The sequence below is a fragment of the Rana temporaria genome, chromosome 4, assembly GCF_905171775.1.
Source record: "Rana temporaria chromosome 4, aRanTem1.1, whole genome shotgun sequence".
NCBI lineage: Eukaryota > Metazoa > Chordata > Amphibia > Anura > Ranidae > Rana > Rana temporaria.
This window is the reverse complement of record NC_053492.1, coordinates 153,454,604-153,477,203: the sequence shown is the minus strand read 5'-3', so window position 1 is coordinate 153,477,203 and position 22,600 is coordinate 153,454,604. Positions and strand designations below refer to the sequence as shown.

Sequence of the window (22,600 nt, the reverse complement as noted above, 5' to 3'; positions counted from 1 at the left end):
AACACGAAGCTCATCCCTAATGAACATTTTTTTTCATTAGATTTTTTAGAATTTTGTAGTTTGCCCAGTTGGTAATTTTTGTTTGGAAGGTCTAATCGGAAGTACCGAATACAACATTTTTGCCATCTGTGTCCCATTGGAGAGATTTACCTTTTCTTCCTGTCCCATAACTGCAACAGGAAGTGAGAGTAAAACCCTGCAAACTGAGCAAAATCCCTGTTTTTTACTAGCGTCCCCATTGAAGAATTTCTTCTATCTCCTTGTTCTGGTGACAGCTCTAAATTTAGATTTTCTTTTACTCTCAGTGGTAGGGGTCACCAGGATAAACAGAGAGGTTTGAACCTCCCTAACGAGCACACAGATAGCAATAAATACTGGGTGTTCTTCTAATTCCTCTCCACTCCATCTAAAACAAAAGAAGAAAAAGTTTTGGGTGCAGTTGCACTTTAAATGTGAACATGCATGTTATAAACATGTTCTGCTATACAGTATATACTTTTGTAGGCCCAGTATCAGTGTCGGGGAATGTGCATGTCTATAAATGGTTAATTATGCTGTGGGTAAATGATTGTAAGTTCAAGGTCTTAATACCTAGACAGCACCATATGTCATGGATGTAGACACTTTGGCTGTTTCTTCTGGTGGATTTACTACGTCTACAAGCACATTTAGTTTAATTGGTTTTGTACAGTACAAAGATGAAAGATCTAAGGAAGTTTGACCACTGAATTGGGTTAAATACCTCAGCATATGGACTGAGCTTACTTATTATGTGATTATGATAAATACACACCCTTGTGATCATTAGTCTTGTAACCCAGTGGCCTACTAGAGATTTGAAGGCTGCTGTAACTGGCAGTGCTATGAAAGCCGTAGCTTAAAGCTGAACTTCGGGGAACTGAAAAAAAAGAATACCTATGCAGTGAGGCTTCCTCTCGTATATGCTAGGGAAAAGGCCTTTTACTTTTACCCTATTCCTTGCTGGCCCAGCCGCTGGTGCTCATCACTTCTCTTTGATGCTCCAGGCAATGGGCTTGCCCTCAGTGACCTTACTTACACTACAAAACTGTTGGTCCTGCATTGTAAGTGATGACATCATAGCAGTTATGTCTGACAAGAGCATTGAGGAAAAGAGGCTTCAGGGAACTGGTCCCATAGAAGGAGCCTGCAGGAGCAGGTTTTTTTTCCCCTGACAAGCCAGCATTTAAGTGAGAAAATATACCACTCTGTAAACTGCTGATCTCTTGGCTTTGCTTCCGTCCCACTGAACCAAAAGGGTGCTGGCTGTGCACAGGTGCATTAGATAGAAAAGGTCCTGGACCGCCGCACTCCTTGAAACAATGTCTTTATTTAGCAAATTAAGTTAAAAAAAACAACCAAAAACAATGCAGTCAAAAAGAAGAAGTGGACACTTATTCTTTTTGGTTGTTTTTTGAACTTCATTTGCTAAATAAAGACATTGTTTCAAGGAGTGCGGCGGTCCAGGACCTTTTCTATCTAAAGCCAGCATTTAAAGTGGTTGTAAATGTAAAACAAAATGTAAAAGAACAAACAGGTAGGTTTATACTTACCTGCTCTGTGCAATGAAATGGCACAGAGCGACCCCAATCCTTCTCTTCTCTGGTCCCCAGCCGGCGCTCCAAGCTTCTCCCCTCCGCCGAGTGACCCTGTAGAAAGACACTATCTTTGGGGGGCACTATTGCAGGCTATTTCTACAAACTCATTGTCTGCGTCTATTGATACAGACAGCTGGGCTCAGCCCCTTCCCACATTCCTTCATGACTGGCTTTGATTGACAGACCTGGGAGGCAATGGCTCCCTCTGCCTCAGCAAAACCAGTAAGACCAAGAAGTGAGGGGAGAAAAGAGCTGTAGATGTTCACAACGCTGGATTGAATGAAGGTTTAGGTAAGTAAAATGAGGGTGAGGGGGCGATGAGGACACCTACATTTTTTTTTACCTTAACACAAGGAATGTTTAGACTTTAACTTTATAACTACTTTAAAGGATATGTTACCCCGACATTTCATATCCCTGATATGTGTCAGTTGTACCATGAACTTGTGTTAAAAAGTATCCTGCTCTCTTTGTGTAAAATACCTGGTGATCTGCTGTTTCCCCCCCCCCCCCACACCTCTCTAAACCCCTTTGCAACTGATGTGGTCACTTATAAAAAAAAAAAAAGGTTATTCATAATGTGTGTGTGTGTGTGTATATATATATATATATATATATATATATATATATATATATATATATGTATTCACACACAAATGTTTTGCCTTGCATTTCTATTGTAAACTGAACAAGTTGTTATAAGGTAAGGGTGCATATACAGGTGGTTCTCAAAAAATTAGCATATTGTGATAAAGTTCATTATTTTCTGTAATGTACTGATAAACATTAGACGTTCATATATTTTAGATTCAATACACACAACTGAAGTAGTTCAAGCCTTTTTATTGTTTTAATATTGATGATTTTGGCATACAGCTCATGAAAACCCCAAATTCCTATCTCAAAAAATTAGCATATCATGAAAAGGTTCTCTAAACGAGCTCTTAACCTAATCATCTAAATCAACTAATTAACTCTAAACACCTGCAAAAGATTCCTGAGGCTTTTAAAAACTCCCAGCCTGGTTCAACCGCAATCATGGGTAAGACTGTCGACCTGACTGCTGTCCAGAAGGCCATCATTGACACCCTCAAGCAAGAGGGTAAGACACAGAAAGAAATTTCTGAACGAATAGGCTGTTCCTAGAGTGCTGTATCAAGGCACCTCAGTGGGAAGTCTGTGGGAAGGAAAAAGTGTGGCAGAAAACGCTGCACAACGAGAAGAGGTGACCGGACCCTGAGGAAGATTGTGGAGAAGGACCGATTCCAGACCTTGGGGGACCTGCGGAAGCAGTGGACTGAGTCTGGAGTAGAAACATCCAGAGCCACCGTGTACATGCGTGTGCAGGAAATGGGCTACAGGTGCCGCATTCCCCAGGTCAAGCCACTTTTGAACCAGAAACAGCGGCAGAAGCGCCTGACCTGGGCTACAGAGGGGCAACACTGGACTGTTGCTCAGTGGTCCAAAGTACTTTTTTCGGATGAAAGCTAATTTTGCATGTCATTCGGTAATCAAGGTGCCAGAGTCTGGAGGAAGACTGGGGAGAGGGAAATGCCAAAATGCCTGAAGTACAGTGTCAAGTACCCACAGTCAGTGATTGTCTGGGGTGCCATGTCAGCTGCTGGTGTTGGTCCACTGTGTTTTATCAAGGGCAGGGTGAATGCAGCTAGCTATCAGGAGATTTTGGAGCACGTAATGCTTCCATCTGCTGAAAAGCTTTATGGAGATGAAGATTTCATTTTTCAGCACGACCTGGCACCTGCTCACAATGCCAAAACCACTGGTAAATGGTTTACTGACCATGGTATTACTGTGCTCAATTGGCCTGCCAACTCTCCTGACCAGAATCTGTGGGATATTGGGAAGAGAAAGTTGAGAGACGCAAGACCCAACACTCTGGATGAGCTTAAGGCCACTACCGAAGCATCCTGGGCCTCCATAACACCTCAGCAGTGCCACAGGCTGATTGCCTCCATGCCACGCCGCATTGAAGCAGTCATTTCTGCAAAAGGATTCCTAACCAAGTATTGAGTGCATAACTGAACATAATTATTTGAAGGTTGACTTTTTTTTTATTAAAAACACTTTTCTTTTATTGGTCAGATGAAATATGCTAATTTTTTGAGATAGGAATTTTGGGTTTTCATGAGCTGTATGCCAAAATCATCAATATTAAAACAATAAAAAGGCTTGAACTACTTCAGTTGTGTGTAATGAATCTAAAATATATGAAAGTCTAATGTTTATCAGTACATTACAGAAAATAATGAACTTTATCACAATATGCTAATTTTTTGAAGCTGTGTTCACACTAGAGATCGCAGCAGCTCACAGCAGGAGTCAGGTGCGTCTCCATTCACCTTTTCAGGTCCAATATCGGCCCAAATTTTGTATCTGCAACTTGCAGTATCACACAAAACACATTTTTGTAAATATTTTATTATCACTTTGTATGTGACAAGACTGACGAAATGACACTTTTCTACAATGTAAAGTAGTGAGTGTACAGCTTGTATAACAGTGTAAATTTGCTGTCCCTTCAAATAACTCAACACACAGCCATTAATGTCTAAACGGCTGGCAACCAAAGTGAGTACACCCCTAAGTTAGGCCTCGTACACACAACCGTTTTCCTTGACAGAATCCATCAAGAAACATGGTGGCAGAGCTTTTTTGCAGAGGAAAACGGTCGTGTGTATGTTTTTCATCGAGAAAAAGTTCTCTTTTTCCTCGTCGGGAGTCTCAATTTCCTCGTCGTGTTCCTCGTGGGCTGGTTTTCGACGAGAAACACGTTTGTGTGTATGCTTAGAAACCCGCGCATGCTCAGAATAAAGTATGAGACGGGAGCGCACCTTTGGTAAAAGTAGCCTTTGTAATGGAAATAGCACATTTGTCACGCTGTGACAGACTGAAAAGTGCAAATCGTCTCCTGCCAAACTTTTACTTAACACGCAGTAACATGAGATTAGCAAAAGCAGCCCCAAGGGTTGTGCCAGTGGAATCGAACTTCCTGTATGTGTTGTACGTCACCGCGTTTGAGAACGACGAGATTTGGTCTTGACAGTGTGTACGCAAAGAAAGCTTGTCAAGTTTCTCGACAAGCCAAACAAGGAACTCGTTTAGAAAAACGATGTTTCATTTACGACGCGTTCCTCGGTCGTGTGTAAGAGGCCTCAAAATGTCAGAATTGGGCCCAAAATGTCAATATTATGTGACCACCATTATTTTCCAGCACTGCCTTAACCCTCTTGTGCATGGAGTTCACCAGAGCTTTACAGGTTGCCACTGGTGTCCTCTGCCACTCCTCTATGATGACATCACGGAGCTGGTGGATGTTAGAGACCTTGCGCTCCTCTACCTTCTGTTTGAGGATGCCCGACAGATGCTCAATAGGGTTTAGGTCTGGAGACATTCTTGGCCAGTCCATCACCTTTACCCTTAGCTTCTTTAGCAAGGCAGTGGTAGTCTTGGTGGTGAGTGTAGTCTACATCTAAGTGTAGTATTCTAATCTTTCTTTCTGCCTAGAAGGATGTTTCCATTTTTGTTCAGGCAACATGGAGCTTTGGCCAGGAATCCCGGCTGTGTGTATGCTCCATGGGCACTGCCTCAGAGTGTTTCCCATAGAGTATTCGTAAAACTGGAAAAAAAGGCGCCGGGAATCTCGACGGGAAAATAGAGAGCAGGTTCTCTATTTTCCCATCGGGATTCTCGTCTGTCTGGCAAACTGCGAGGAAGCATACAGGAGTCCGGTTATCCCAGCCAAAAGCTCTCCTGGCAGTTTTCCCAATGGGAAAACCGGTCGTGTGTACGAGGCTTATGGCTCCTGTCTGTCTCCTCCAAACAGTCCTCAAACTCTGGACAGACCATCTTACCTGGCTCTAAGTCGAATCCAGGAAGATTTCACGCCGTAAGTTACGGCGGCGTAGTGTATCTCTCGGCGCGTATTTCAAATCCCTGCGCCGATTGAACTGCGCATGCTCCGTTTTGAAATTTCCCGCCGTGCTTTGCGCGAAATGACGTCGCACCGATGTCATTTTTTGAACTTAGACGTGAGTTACGTCCTTTCCTATTCACGGACGACTTACGCAAAAAAAAAAATTATTTAAAATTCGACGCGGGAACGACGGCCATACTTTAACATGGCAAGTCTATCTATACGCCACAAAATAGCAGCTTTAACTATACGCCGGGAAAAGCCGACTAGCGACGACGTAAGAGAATGCGACGGCCGCGCGTACCTTTGTGAATCGACAAAAAAAGCTAATTAGCATACCCGATGCGGAAAACGACGCGAACTCCACCCAGCGGGCGCCGAAGTATTGCACCTACGATCCGAAGGCGTACAAAGCCGTACGCCTGTCGGATCGAAGCCAGAAGCCGTCATATCTTGGTTTGAGGATTCAAACTAAAGATACGACGCGGCAAATTTGAAAGTACGCCGGTGTATCAGTAGATACGCCGGCGTACTTGCTCTGAGAACCTGGCCCTCAGTTTTTTGTGAAGTGTCAGACTGTTTTATAGATGAGTTTTTTTTTTCAGTGGGTTAAACCAGAAATAAATGACTTGTTTCCCCAATCCACACATTTGAGGTGGATGAGGGAATCCTCCTGCCTTGTTATTGTATTCCGATAGGAGGGAGACTTTCCTGCCGTCAGAATACACCGATTGGTGTTGCAGGCTATAGCCGGCAGTGTAGATTGAGTGGCAAAAATCTAACATAGCGGTTGTACAGAAGTGAATTGGTACATTAATTTCTGCACAACCACCTTACTGAAACCTGATTCAAAATTTGGCTGGTCCCTACTGAACAGGCTGAATTACGATCAATGTATGGCTGGCCTAAGACATAGGATTTATTCTTACAGATGGTAATAGTGTTAGTGATAGGTCTGCTTTAAGCTGGCCATAGATGGTTTGAATCTCAGCCACTTCAGATGACCGGCCGAGATTCAAACCAAGTATGGGCAGGCTGAAAGTACCCAATTTGTCGGAGTTTATATGAGCAGTACTTACCCGTTTTCGAGATGCATCCTCTCCATCGCTTCCGGGTATGGGTCTTCGGGAGCGGGCGTTCCTTCTTGATTGACAGTCTTCCGACGGTCGCATCCATCGCGTCACTCGTAGCCGAAAGGCTGGCTATTATAGTGGCTGGCTATTATAGAACACAATGACTCCACAGTCAGTGTTGATGGGAGAATTGAGTGGCCAGGAAAGAAAATTGCTCCATCTATTACTGGCTTTAGAGTGAGCCAGTTGGTGTCTCCCAATATGTATAAGCTAATGTCATAAATGAAAAGCCTGGGAAGGACCCTGATTCTGAAGGCAAAGCTGTAAAAGGGTTTCGGTGTCTATTAAAAAAATTGAACAACTTGACCTAGTCTAAAAACAGCATAAGGTAACAACAGTTTTCTTTATCGTTACATCACGGGACACAGAGCGGCATTCATTACTATATGGGTTATATGGAGTACCTTCAGGTGATGGACACTGGCAATCTTCAAACAGGAAATGCCCCTCCCTATATAACCCCCTCCCATAGGAGGAGTACCTCAGTTTTTACGCCAGTGTCTTAGGTGTTGGTCATGGTTTAGCTTGCCTCCGCATCCTTGGGATTAGGTGAGCTAACCGGTTCTGTCCAAAGGCCTCAGTGCTAAAGTGGTCAGTAACCGGACCCCAAACCCTTGGGGTATAGCCCATAATGCTTTTCTTTTTAGAGAGCTGGACCCTGGGCCCAGAACTTAGAAACCTTTGGGGGCCTAATGTTTCTGTTGCCAGAGTGCTATATGGGCCCAGGACAGTGGATCCTTTATAGGAACCCAGGGCCTGAAGGTCTAGACAGCCCCACGGAGATGGGGGAAGATTGGGCCTCTTGCTTGGCAAAGTCCTGCGGCATGGAGCAGGTAAGTGAGGGGAAAACTTGCGGAACTTGGTTCTTAGCAGGTTTTTTCTGGGGGGTCACAGGGGACATGCCTAAAGTTATGCGCTGCATCTGGCAAAACAAGTCACATATCTTAATGATAGGATGGCTCTATGTGTATTATTCCCCATAAGAAGTGACCTCCCTGGTAGTGTTGAAAAAGCATTGAGTGGGGCCTGTGTGTGTGTGTGTGTGTGTGTGTGTGTTCAGAGAGCTGTGCTTACCTGCAGGCCTCCAGGCGATGCTGCATCGGTTCTTCCTCCTCAAAGCCTGCAAAGCAGGCAAACGCTGGCCTCCTCGTGGAGAGGACTCCCTTAGCCACAACCCCCCCCCCCGTCGGCGGGCGCACACGCGCGCGTCCCCGTGTTATAGGCGCAATTCGCGCCGTTAAGCTGAGGGGGGAAGGGCGGGTCAGTTGCTTAAGGAAGGGGCGGCCCTTCCTTTTTCGTTCCATCAGCTCATTCTAGGTTGGAACTGAGGAGGAAAAGACCAGAGCGGCAGCACGGGGCGCCGAGGACACACAGTGGCCAGAAAAGATATTACAGTCTTCATAAGACTGTCTTCAAGCCTAGAATTAGGCTGTTCTTTTCTATCTCAATAGTTTTTTCTTGGCAATACTACTGAGGGGGACAGAATGCTTTTTCTTTCTTGGATTTAAAAAAAAAAAAAAAAAAAGTTAAAAATCCATCAAGGGGAGAGGAGGCATTTTTTATCCCCCAAACAGGTGTTTGGGCAATTAACTATTTATAGTTCCAAGTACCGATAAGTTAGCAGGCGTACCTCGGTATTGTACCATGGCATCCGGGTCAGAGGGTACAAGAGGTGGGGATTCCCCCAGAGAGTCTGAGGTCTCGGACAAGGTTATGCCGCTGCTTTCCCCAGAGGGAGCCTTGGGGCCATCGGGATCTGGGGCTGGAGCTGGCTCGGGTCAGTCCAACCCTAAGATGGTCACGGACGAGGTATTACTCACCTCTTTAAAAGAGATGGAAAAAAGAATGGGAAAAATGATAGCCACGGCTATGCGGGGCAGAAAACGGATTAGATCTCCGTCGCCCGAGCGTGGACCCTCAGAAGAGGAGGTCCTTTCCTCAGGGGAATTGGACGACCTCTTGGACAAGGACCAAGTAGGTTCGGGGATCGAGGATCCGGATACAGAGGAGTCTGGAGCAGTCTCCCAAGGGGAGAGCTGGTGGGTTCAAGCCTTAACGGACTTGGTCCATAGTGCATTCAACTTGCCAGTACCAGATCTCCAAGTATCGACGGTTTCAGCTTTGGGCTCACTAAGGGCGCCTCAAAGCAATGCAGTGTTTCCGATCCATCCTCTACTAGAGGAAGTTTTGTTCCAAGATTGGAGCAAGCCAGATAAGATCTTTTTACCACCTAAAAGATTCTCTGCCCTATATCCTATGGAAGATACATTTTCCAAGAGATGGGCTACCCCTGCGGTGGACGCAGCCATCTCATGTGTTAACAAATCTTTAACATGCCCTGTAGAAAACATACAGGTGTTCAAGGATCCGGTTGATAAACGCTTGGAAGAACTACTTAAGAACTCCTTCACTACTGCAGGGGCAGTAGTGCAGCCAGCTGTGGCTGCGATTGGGGTTGCTCAAGCATTATCGGATCAAACTAAGCAGATGCTTAAACTTATTCCTGCCCAGCAGGCAGAAGAATTTTCGGATGTCCCTAGGGCCATACGCTTTACGGTAGACGCGATTAAGGATTCTATCCAGCAAGCGTCACGTTTATCGTTATCCCTTATCCATATGAGAAGACTCTTATGGTTAAAGAGCTGGGAGGCCGAGCCCCCATGCAAGAAGCTCCTGGTAGGGTTCCCCTTCCATGGAGGACGACTCTTCGGAGAAGACCTGGATAAATACATTCAGACCATTTCAAGCGGCAAAAGCACTCTTTTGCCAACTAAAAGGAAGTTTCAGGGGCCTGCGTTTAAACGACAGTACTCCCCTGGGCAGGGGCCCTCTAATGCCAAACAGTATCGACGGCCTCCTGCGAAAGCAAACTTCAGCTTCAACAGCAGTGGTTTCGCAAACCAGCAAAACCAGCCCCCAAGCCGGCCTTATGAAGGGGCGCCCCCACCCACGAAGGTGGGGGGAAGGCTGCGTCTCTTTTCAGAGGTTTGGGAAGCCAGCATTCCCGACAAGTGGGTACGGTATTCCGTGGCCACGGGCTACAAATTAGACTTCCTAAGGTTTCCTCCTCCTCATTTTCAGGAGTCAAGGATTCCAAACGATCCGGAGAAGGGAGCCGCATTAGTGACGGCATTAAATCTACTCTCCCAGGAAGTAATAGTAGAGGTACCAGTCCTGGAACAGGGGCTGAGTTTCTACTCCAACCTATTCATCATCCCAAAGTCCAATGGAGATGTCAGGCCAATTTTGGACCTAAAGATGGTAAATGCATACCTAAAGGTCCGCTCATTTCGGATGGAATCCGTGCGGTCAGCAGCTGCCACACTCCAAGAGGACGACTTCATGGCGTCCATAGACATAAAGGATGCCTACCTTCATGTTCCAATTTATCAGCCACATCAAAGATATCTACGCTTTATGGTGGCTTCGCGTCATTTCCAATTCGTGGCGCGTCCCTTCGGGTTGGCTACGGCCCCCCGGGTGTTCACGAAGGTCCTAGCTCCAATCCTAGCCAAACTAAGGATCCAAGGGGTCACGATCCTAGCATACCTGGACGACCTCCTAGTCATAGATCACTCGTCTCCTGGCTTGGAGCGAGCAGTGGCCCTCACGGTCCAGTACCTCGAGAGGTTCGGCTGGGTCCTAAATCGAGAAAAGTCAGCATTCCAGCCCACAAGGCAGTTGGAATATCTCGGCATGAGGTTAGACACAGAACAACAAAGAGTGTTTCTACCTCTGATGAAGGTCAAAGCCATCAAGGAATTAATCCTACTGGTTCTAAGCAAGAAAGAACCGACTATTCGCCTATGTATGAGGTTACTAGGCAAGATGGTGGCCACATTCGAGGCGGTACCGTACGCCCAGAGCCACACTCGCATCCTGCAGGCAGCCATCCTGTCAGCATGGAGCAGAAGGCCACAGGCCTTGGATATCCCGTTGCCGCTCTCATCAAGAGTCCGACAAAGTCTGTGTTGGTGGTTAGACCCTCAGAATCTACTGAAGGGGAAATCTTTCAGCCCAGTGGCCTGGAAGATAGTGACCACAGACGCCAGCCTGACGGGCTGGGGAGCAATTTTGGATGGTTGCACTCGCCAAGGTACTTGGGCAAAGCCAGAGAGGCAGTTGCCCATCAACATCTTGGAGCTCAGAGCTGCTCGACTAGCCCTCAGGGCTTGGACGTCAAAATTGCAGGGGTTCCCGGTGAGAATTCAATCAGACAATGCCACGGCCGTGGCATACATAAATCACCAAGGGGGAACCAGGAGTCAAGCCGCTCAGAGAGAGGTGAGCTTGATTCTCCTATGGGCAGAGGCTCATGTGCCCTGCATATCGGCAATATTTATTCCAGGAGTGGACAACTTTCAGGCGGACTTCTTAAGCCGCCAGACTCTATTGCCGGGGGAATGGTCTCTGCATCCACTAATCTTTCAAGCACTCTGCCAAAGATGGGGAGTGCCGGACGTGGATGTCATGGCATCGAGACTCAACAAGAAGCTAGACAGGTTCATATCCCGCTCAAGGGATCCGATGGCCTGCGGAACCGATGCGCTGGTTTGCCCTTGGCATCAGTTCAAGCTTCTTTATGCTTTTCCCCCGCTCCAGTTACTACCCCGCCTGCTGCGCAGGATCAGGGTGGAGCACATACCAGTCATCCTGGTAGCTCCAGCATGGCCCAGAAGGGCATGGTACTCACTCATCCTAAAGATGGTAGTGGGAGACCCTTGGACTCTTCCTCTACGGCCAGACCTGCTATCGCAAGGTCCGATCCTCCACCCTGCCTTACGGCATCTAAATTTGACGGCCTGGAAGCTGAATCCCTGATTCTCAGGGGTAGAGGTCTGTCTCAGAAAGTAATCTCTACCCTAATCAGAGCCAGGAAACCGGTCTCTAGGGTGATTTATTACAGGGTCTGGAAGGCCTATGTAGGCTGGTGTGAGTCCAAGCTATGGCTTTCTCGCAAGTTTACCATCGATAGAGTTTTAAGCTTTCTCCAGCTAGGAGTGGATAAAGGATTGGCATTAAGCACAATCAAAGGACAGATTTCAGCTCTGTCAGTGTGGTTTCAGCGGCCGCTGGCCACCCACTCGCTGGTTAAGACCTTCCTTCAAGGGGTCTTACGTATTAAACCTCCAGTTAAATCCCCGCTTTGTCCGTGGGATTTAAATCTTGTTCTGTCAAGTTTACAGAAACAACCTTTTGAGCCGTTGGCTGAAATTCCTTTGGTTTTACTGACAAGGAAGTTAGTATTTTTGGTCGCCATAGTTTCCGCAAGAAGAGTATCGGAACTGGCGGCCTTATCCTGTAAGGAACCATATCTTATTTTTCATAAGGACAAGGTCGTTCTCCGCCCTCATCCTTCTTTCCTACCGAAGGTTATATCCAGTTTTCATCTAAACCAGGATTTGGTATTACCATCCTTCTTCCCTAAACCTACTTCCAGAAAGGAAGGGTTGCTGCATACCTTGGATATTGTCAGGGCCATGAAGGCCTATCTTAAAGCTACAGAGAAGATCCGGAAAACGGATGTGTTGTTCATTTTTTCCCGGATGGGCCCAAGAAAGGGCAGGCAGCTGCAAAGTCCACCATCTCTAGGTGGATTAAGCAGTTAATCACTCAGGCCTACGGCTTGAAAGGGTTGCCTCCTCCAGTATCATTAAAGGCTCATTCTACTAGGGCCATGGGCGCCTCCTGGGCAGCACATCACCAGATCTCTATGGCTCAAGTTTGCAAGGCGGCAACCTGGTCTTCTGTCCACACGTTTACAAAATTCTACCAGTTGGACGAAAGAAGGAATACTGATACAGCCTTTGGGCAGGCAGTGCTGCAGGCTGCAGTTTGAGACCCTCGGATTCCGGGGGCTCCCCTTTTTTGAGTTAAATTTAAAATTTAAAATTATTTTTTTCAACTAAGTTGGATTTATTATGATTTGAGTATATCTCTAAATTAAATCCTTTTGTCTTGGAGATGTTCTCCCTCCCCTCATTGTAAGCATTGCTTTGGGACATCCCATATAGTAATTAATGCCGCTCTGTGTCCCGTGATGTAACGATAAAGAAAAAGAGATTTTTAATACAGCTTACCTGTAAAATCTTTTTCTTGGAGTACATCACGGGACACAGAGCTCCCACCCCTCTTTTGGGGACCATTTTGGGAGGCATACTGCTTGCTACAAAACTGAGGTATTCCTCCTATGGGAGGGGGTTATATAGGGAGGGGCATTTCCTGTTTGAAGATTGCCAGTGTCCATCACCTGAAGGTACTCCATATAACCCATATAGTAATGAATGCCGCTCTATGTCCCGTGATGTACCCCAAGAAAAAGATTTTACAGGTAAGCTGTATTAAAAATCTCTTTATTGTACTTCATGGAGCTTGCAAGTACCTTTGTTTGTCTTAAAAAGTCCATCTGTGGCTCTTTTATTTTACTTTACTTAAAGCGGAGGTTCACCCTTAGAGAGCACATTTTCCCCTTAGATTAATGCTCGTTTTGTCTAGGGGAATCGGCTAGTTGTTTTAAAATATGATCCGTACTTACCGTTTACGAGATGCATCCTCTCAGTCGCTTCCGGGTATGGGTTGCGGGAATGGGCGTTCCTTCTTGATTGACAGTCTTCCGAGAGGCTTCCGAGGGTCGCATCCATCGCGTCACGATTTTCCGAAAGAAGCCGAACGTCGGTGCGCAGGCGCAGTATAGAGCCGCACCGACGTTCGGCTTCTTTCGGCTACGAGTGACGCGATGGATGCGACCGTCGGAAGACTGTCAATCAAGAAGGAACGCCCGCTCCCGAAGACCCATACCCGGAAGCGATGGAGAGGATGCATCTCGAAAACGGGTAAGTACTGCTCATATTTTAAAACAAATAGCCGATTCCCCTAGACCAAACAAACAGGAATCTAAGGGGAAAAGGGCAAAAATTAAATAAATGGGTGAACTCCCGCTTTAAGCAGTACACAGGGTCTAGATTTCTGTGTAAGTCAAGGTCAGGTTCCTTTTCTCGTGGTGATCCTGCTTCTTTCACTCAAATGAAAGCCCAGAAGCGATTCAGTTCGCATGCGCCGCGCTTTATACGTTTTTTCATTCATTTTTTTTTTTCATTCATTCAAATGCAAGAGGCTTTGCTTCTCAGCATTACTCTGAAATTTGACATTTCAATGACAGGAGGCAGAGTTTAGTACCAGGAGAACATTGGGCCTATTATCTGTCTACAGAGCAGTTAAGCCTCTGTGCCAAGCCTGAGCTTAGGGGCATAGAAACGCATGCATGGATTTGAAGACTAACACAGGTACTTGGAAGCACCACAAGGTGCTTGCACTTCATCAGTGTTGCACCTTAGGAACTTTTTAGGGGACACTGGTTGACTTCCAGTCCTGATCTCCCCATCCCACATTAGGTCTTATTGCTTATTTTTCAACTGCCAAACAGGGACAACTTTATTTTACAATTAAGGGCACAACTTTATATCTTCTCAAAAGCCTAGCAAATTAGTTGAATGGGGTTATGAACCTAAAGGGAAGAATAGAGGGAGAGTGTCATGGAAACTGGCATGCACATTGTAAGCTGAGAGCTGATACACCTGTTTCATTTATATAACTGTAAAGCCTGACCTGGATTTTCCTAGGTGAATACAAGGTAATCTTTTACTTACTTCTCAGTCAGGTATTTCCATAAGCTGACATCAGGCTTCACCAGTAATGTGTGTTTATGGACAGATGTATTACTACAGGCCGGTTTTTCAAATCATTAAAAGTGATTGACTAACGCTAACCTATAGTAACTATGAGACTTTTGTGAAAAATTAAAGGCTAAGCTGAGACACATTTTATCTCAATTGAGAACTCCAGTCGTGACAAGAAAAAGCCTTTAAAATTATATAATGCCAATTGTGGTTTTCGCTGTGTGAAATGGCCATACTGAAAAATTGCAGTAATTCTGAAGCATGCAAAAGGGTTTGGACCTTGTCAGGCCATCTGAAGAGAAGAAGACATGCACACACATACTGTAAACACCTCTTCATACAGCTATAAGATTACTGGATTCAGTGCTATGTTTAAAGCCTAGTACACACAATGAGATTATCAGACAAATGATTATCCATTTTTTTTTGCATGCTAATCTCCATATCGAAAACGAATAGGTTACTAAAGTACAAAATTTCTTATACAGCAAAACAAAAATTCAGAAGGGATGTATTGTATTTGTATTGTGTTTTCGGACAAAAACTGTACTGATTAAATGAAAATTGTACAATTTGGTATCATACAAGAACATTTTCATGTTTGTCCCTTCGGAAAATTAGACTCGCTTTGAAAGCTGCATTTTTTGTAGCAATTTTGTAGCAATTTTGGAAGCTGCAATTGCTTTTCTTCTCTTCTGAAGAAGAATCTTTGTAACCCCCAAAATGCAAAGCAGGATGTTGTTGGTTGTTATGACTAGGGATGAGCCGAACACCCCCCCGTTCGGTTCGCACCAGAACCTTCGAACGGACCGAACGTTCGCGCAAACATTTAGAACCCCATTGATGTCAATGGGACTCGAACATTCGAATTCAAAAGTGCTCATTTTAAAGCCCAATATGCAAGTTATTGTCGGAAATGTCTTTGAGAACCCGGGTCTTGCCCCAGGGAACATGTATCAATGGAAAAAAAAGTTTTAAAAACGGTCGTTTTTTCTGGAGCAGCGATTTTAATGATGCTTAAAGTGAAAAAAAAAAGAAAAATTCCTTTAAATATCGTACCTGCTGGGTGTCTATAGTGGCACATGTTTAGAACTGTCCCTGCACAAAATGATATTCCTGTAAGAAAAACAGTCTGCTGATACTTCTTCTGTGAGGTAAAATCCTCCTCAGTCCATGAAGGTGGCCCCACCTATTGGCAATGGTCACCAGCACAGAGTAAATTTATTTAGTGAGGACACAGAAAGCAATAAAATGTTTTGACCCTTCTCTACTCTACCCAAAGCTAAAAAAAAAGTTTGGATATAGATTCACTTTAATGAATGATCATAGTAATATTTTACTATCACACAGAAAAACATGTGTGGGCATTGTTAACAGATTGTATTATGTGTGATATAATTGCACAGTTCTATGTTATATACCCTGTGGCAGCAGATATGTTTGCACAGAATCATGTTTGCACAAAATCCACTTTGTATGCGTATAAGGTCTTTGCAGACCTAAATATTACTTTGTAAATGTATTGATGACATCACTGTGCAATACACAAGGGCTGTGGGAAGGACACAGCAGGCCACACCCACTATAGGCTGCTTGCAGAAGACTACAGGAGAGGGCAGAGACAAGACCAGACACTATGCACAAGGAGAAAAGGCAGCAGTGACTGGTCTTTATTACAAGAAGCTCTATCACATAGGGAAAGTACAGGAACGATTTGATGCAGGATTACTGCACATATATGAAAACATATACAAAGAACATTAGGATTCAAGTAGAAATACACAACTCTTGTATTTAGACAATGTTTGCGTAGCTCAGATTTCCGTTTTAAAGGTGTGGTTACCCATTACAGATAGGTTCCAGTTGAAACTGCAAAGTAAACCTTGAGATACACACTGAAAACATAGACTGCCTGCTCATTCGTTCAGTTTTCATGCAGACTGTTCCACCATAATCCCTTTTGTCTGTAATCAGGTTATCCTTTAACACACCTGCTTGTGACCTCAGGACACCCTCCTTACACAGAAAGCAAGATATACAAAATGTCTTCGCTATGAACCATTTCACAGCCACCAGACAAATTCAATCTTCCCTGGAGCCTAGGTTCACACTGCTGCAAATTCAAAATCGCGGTAAAATCGCGATTTTACCGCGATTTTGTCGCAATTTTGCCGCGATTTGCCGCTTAAATCGCGATTTCGGCCGCGATTTAAGAGACATCTGTGCAGAGTTCAATGTAAATCGCGGCCCGAAATCGCAAAAAGTAGTACAGGAACTACTTTTTGAAATCGGTGCAGCGCCGCAGATGCGGCATCGCACCGATTAGGACGGTGCCATTGCCGACAATTGCCGGCAAATGCCTCCGATTTGAGATGCGATTTGACATGTGAAATCGCATCTCAAATCGTACCAAATCGTACCCAGTGTGAACCTGGGCTTAAATGTGTTTGGTCTGCGTATAATTGGGGAAGAAGGAACAGAGGTAGAATTCATGCGGCAGATTTTTGGTGAACTGGAAATTATTTGTCCCTCGGTCAGGACTTTTACTTGCTTCTTTGAATTGCTCTTTAAAATGTGAGTAATGCCTTGTACACACGATTGGAATTTCCGATGGAAAAAAAGTCAGACGGAATTTTTTCATCGGATATTTTGACCGTGTGTATGCCCCATCTGAGTTTTCCCATCGAAAATTCCGACGGACTTCAAAAGAGAACATGTTCTCTTTTTTTCCGTTCGTCTATATGGAACTCCGATGGAGAAAAAAACACGCATGCTCAGGATCAAGTCGAAGCATGCTCGGAAGCATTGAACTTAATTTTTCTCAGCTCGTCGTAGTGTTGGACGGTCGGAATTTGGTGTGACAGTGTGTATGCAAGACAGCTTGAACGGAATTCTGTCAGAAAAATCCATCTGAGTTTATCCCAACGGAAATTCCGATCCTGTGTACGGGGCATTATTTACACAATGGGGTTGATTTTCTATAACCGGAGAGTGCAAAATTTGGTGCAGCTGTGCATGGTAGCCAATCGGCTTTTAACTTCAGCTTGGAAGCTGATTGGTTTTTATGCAGAACTGCATCAGATTTTGCAAGCTCCAGTTTTGGTAAATGAACCTGACAATGCGGCTTGACGTTTAAATTATTCGGTATAACAGTTCCCAGTTTATTTAGCATAAAATATATTATTTACTAAAACTTCAGGCTATTATATTGCGTTTAATTTCACAGACAACCTGTATAGTCCCCCTGGGTTTCCATAAAGCAGAGGATAAGAATTTCTAGCTTCAAACTTCTGGTAATATATTTTGTAATCTGATGAATTTATAATTCTGTTTCTCAGGAGACAGATCTGGATGTGACTCCTAACAAAAGTGAAAAATGAGCTCCCGCAATTTGGAGAAGAATCGGCCGCTGCAATACTGCAGACACTTCTTGGCAGACAATGGAGCATTTCATGGTAAAGCCTGTCTATTCTTATATCTGCTTACAGAGAACAAAACCTGTTCCATTATTTCTGTTTGTACTCAGAGCCCTATAACATAGTGGTCAATGATAATGTCTTGTATAGTAGTAGTACCCTGAAAATTTGATCGAACTGTGCTATAGTAGCCAATCATGCTTTTCCCAATGAAAGAGTCAGTCCACCCAGTCCCTGAGATCTACCTGACATAATGTTCCTGGGAGCTTTTGTACGTTCTTCTTCCTACCTTTGGATTCTGTTTGAAATAGCTAAAAATCTAGGAAGTGGAATCTTCTTATAACGGTTGCAGCAGGACTGCAGACCCAAGACTTAAAGACTCAAATTTCATGGGCAAAAAATAGTAAATAAAATATAGCATATTCATTTGTGACACAAGTCATATTGTAATTGAATGTTATTAAAAATAAATGTTCCTTTTCAATCTGCAGCTCTGTTATTTTCTTGAAAATGCAATGCAATATGGCTACCTGGAGGCAATTTGTACACAGAACGTTACATAGTTACATAGTTACATAGTTAGTCAGGTTGAAAAAAGACACAAGTCCATCCAGTTCAACCACAAAAAACAAAATAAAAAAACACAGTAAAATCCTATACACCCAACTTCATACCCACAGTTGATCCAGAGGAAGGCAAAAAACCCCAGCGGAGCATGATCCAATTTGCTACAGCAGGGGAAAAAATTCCTTCCTGATCCCCCGAGAGGCAATCGGATTTACCCTGGATCAACTTTACCTACAAATCTTAGTACTCAGTTATATTCTGTACATTTAGGAAAGAATCCAGACCTTTCTTAAAGCAATCTACTGATCTGGCCAGAACCACGTGTACAGAACGCCCCCAAGAACACCATTTCCTGCTTGTGTGATTGGCTCACTGATTTTCCCAGAAGTGTACACTAAGATACAAATCAGATTTCAGGCATCCCCTGCAATAAAAATTAAATTTTTGGTGAGGTACTCCCAATAGGCAATTGCATCTAAAAGGATGCAGACCCTGCAGTTTTCCTCATTCAAGTCCTGCAGGTGAAGCAGCTGGTTGATAATTATGAAACCACTTGCATTAGATTCACTGAGCACATTGGCACAGAGAAAAAAAACGTGATTTCTTCAGAATAACAAAAGGTAGGAATCTGCAACAAAGTTTGTTAAAATCCTTGCAATGTACATAGATCACCCAGAGGGGAAGTTTTTTTCTTAACAAAAGTGGAGTTACTCTTTAAAGTCCAAAGATCTCACTAATATAACCCCCGTCCACCGCCAGAGACATAAGAAACTCTCCAGTGTCTAGCAAAAGAAACTATTTGTACATTTGATGCACCAAAGAAGCTCAGGAACCAAATTTTGGCCCTGAGACAGGTGCAATTTTACACACACGTTTTGCCCCTATTCTTGGTGGCACATTTGAGGTATCATTTAGGATGAATCACTGTGACCTGTTATATTGCTTTTGTGCTGCTCAAAGTAGAGGTGACAGTATATCCCTGCATCCAAGTACATGGGGTGCAGGCTTATCCTGATACCAATCCAGAGGGCTAGTAAATGTAAAGAGGAAAGGATCACTACACTCCCAACCAGCCCATGTGAACAAACAACAAGGAGCAGCCTCAGTCTACACATCGCCACCATACCACACCCTGATGCAATTTCTTCTCCCCAAAATATGACTAAGCCATCAGATGTGTGGTGTGGTGGAGACATATAGGCCGAGGCTGATACATTTAAGATGAATAGCGCCAAACTGCTTGTTGTGCATTTTGCCACAATTTGGAATTGCAGACAGAATCATAGCAATTTTGCCTATGATTCCAAGTCACCTATAATGTAAACAGGGCCTAAAACAGACAATAATAAGAAGTTCACAGAAGTTCTAACTTTCCCCTACTTAACTTAATTTTTTTAAACTTTTTTCTGTGTTGCTCTTTGAGCGTTTTCTTCACTTCCAGTCTGGGGAAGGTTGTCCCCGGGACACACACATGCATAAAACAAATACTCTTGCTCACAAGTGTGTTAACCAGGTGGACTAAAGTTCGTAGTAGACAATGCCTCAGGCCTTGCTGCCCTCAAGGATAGGGGTATCCTAGCAGTCAAAAGAGAAATAGAAAAAAGAGAGGGCACACCAACCTTGTGCATTATCCTTAGATGTATTTTATTAAAAGGGTAAATTAAAGACTACTCACAAATATGTGAAAGAAAACCGCAATGTAAAATAGCCTTCAGATGATGGCAATCGGTCTGACGACAACAGTCTCCGTATGGTAATAGAGAAGACTTTAAGGGCCATTGCCGTCTGATGCGTTTCAAAGGGATACCTTCTTCCTCAGAGCCCAGCCAAGAATAATGCACAATGTTGGTACAAACAGATGCTTATCTGTAGAGTTTTCTACGTTCAGAGGCAGCTAAATATCTACTCTGGATGCAGCAACTTTGTGTGCAATTGACACATACAAACTGGCTGATTAGCTGGGGCGATTTGTGTGCTGCTAGGACTCTGCAGAAATGCCAACCCTGTAAGCACAGTGGTTGTACGAGATTTGATTGGATGCTCTATTTGCACATACCTTCTTGGATGAGTGGTTACATACCACAGCAGCAGCGACAGCATTGATTTGAGCAGAGTACAAATCTGACAGCTGTTGCTGGCTGCACACAATGCATGCAGTCAGCTTTTATAACTGCCGGCAAGAAACTACTGATTCTGTGTGAATGTAGCCTAAGGGGAAATCTCTGCAATGGAACCCCAGAGAGTAGTATAACCTAAAAGGCATTGTAATCTTTCCCCACTCTATTAAAAACGAAAACAAAGTTTAGGGTACAAACTTTAATGTAATTTTTGAAGTGGTTCCTTGGGTGTGTGCTGGTGTGTGTTGTGCACCCATGTTGCAATGTGTGAACCTACACTGCACAGTTTTCATGTCTTTTCTTTTTTTTTTACTTTATTGAAAGCTGACAAAAACACTTTATTTCACTATCCAGAACAGCACATTTTGAGGCGTTGATTGTTGTATAGCATAAAAATGTGGACATGCTCCATTTTTATGCAACACACACCAACCCATTCTTGTATGGTGTGAAGTGGCACACAGGGAACAATTTATCTCCTGTTTGCTGCTTTTAAGATAAAGGAAGTTGTGTCACAAGAAACAATCAATAAATGAGTAGATAACAGCAGTTTCTCTAGACACATTTATAACCTGTTTAGCATGTAATTATTAACTTCAAAAATAAATATAAGAGTGTAAAATGCCAGTAAAATAACAAAGCATATTCATACATGGGCGTAAAGCTGGCTATAGACATTAGTAAACAGTGGGACAAGTATAAACTTTAGCAGAGTTGTGCTAATATGGTTTAGATGCGTACACCAAATGAAAAATGGTCCAATATAGTCCACGGGTAATATAGTGATAGATATTCTTAGTCCATATCCCCACCTTCCACCACCTTGGCCAGTGGTGGCTGGTGCTCAAAATGTTTGGGGGGGCGCAAACGAAAAAAATAAATAAAATTGCAGCCTCACTGTGCCCGTCAAACGCAGCCACTGTGCCATCAATTGTCAGCACTGTGCCATGCCATCAAACGCAGCCACTGTGCCATCAATTGTCACCACTGTGCCATGCCATCAAACGCAGCCACTGTGCCATGCCATCAAATGCGGTCAATGTGCCATGCCATCAAATGCAGCCACTGTGGCATCAATTGTCACCACTGTGCCATGCCATCAAACGCAGCCACTGTGCCATCAATTGTCACCACTGTGCCATGCCACCAAACGCAGCCACTGTGCCATCAATTATCACCACTGTGCCATGCCATCAAATGCAGTCACTAGGCCATCAACTCGCACCACTGTGCCATGCCATCAAACACAGCCACTGTGCCATCAATTGTCACCACTGTGCGGAGAGATAACCGCTCAGATGTCACCACTGTGCCATGCCATCAAACGCAGCCACTGTGCCCCTCAATTGTCGCCACTGTGTCCTTTAATTGTCGCCACTGTGCCCATTGTTGCCACTGTGCATGTCACTGTGCCCTTTAATTGTTGCCACTGTGCCCATTGTCACCAATGTGCCCATTTTTGCCACTGTGCATGTCACTGTGCCTTTTAATTGTTGCCACTGTGCCCATTGATGCCACCCATTGATGCCACTGTGCCCTTTGTCGACTCTGTGCCCATTGTCGCCGCTGTGCCCTGTAAAATGCACTTACCTTACAACTTCCACGTCCCTCGATGTCTTCTCCCGCCTTGGTGACGCTTCAGCCAATCAGGTTACTGATAACCAGAATCGGGGACCTGATTGGCTGAGACGGCTGTCAGTCTTATCCAAGGAACGCACCCCCGTATGTTCCGAGGATAAGACATCCGGGAGACGAGGGCGGTACTCGGAAAGCCTATCAGAACCGCTGGCTCTGATAGGCACTTCCGCACAGCCAACCAGCTGCCGTTATTCAGGTGGCCGGTGCTCAACATCTGGCCACCTGAATAGACCAGCAGCAGCTGGCAACAATAACATACATTCATGCAATGCATGAATGTATGTTATTTGCGAGAGCCAGAGGGGGTGGCACATTTTAAGGAAAAAAAAATCCTTAAAGGGCCCGTTTTTTTCTCTTTTTTTTTTGTGACTACAGGAGGGGGGGCTTGAGGCCTCGTACACACGACCGAGAAACTTGTTGTAAAAGAAACATCGTTTTCCTCGACGAGTTCCTTGTGAGGCTTGTCGAGAATCTTGTCAAGCTTTCTTTGCGTACACACTGTC

General features: G+C 44.4%; 1 protein-coding gene across 1 annotated transcript in view; it reads left to right on the top strand.

Annotated features, from left to right (window-relative positions):
- PLCH1 (phospholipase C eta 1) overlaps positions 1 to 22,600 on the top strand; it is a 347,693-nt gene that overhangs the window by 23,110 nt on the left and 301,983 nt on the right. The window contains exon 2 of the mRNA XM_040349218.1: positions 17,698 to 17,814. Within this exon, the coding sequence (XP_040205152.1) occupies positions 17,736 to 17,814 (79 nt within the window). The 5' untranslated portion in view covers positions 17,698 to 17,735. The remainder of the gene's footprint in view (positions 1 to 17,697; positions 17,815 to 22,600) is intronic.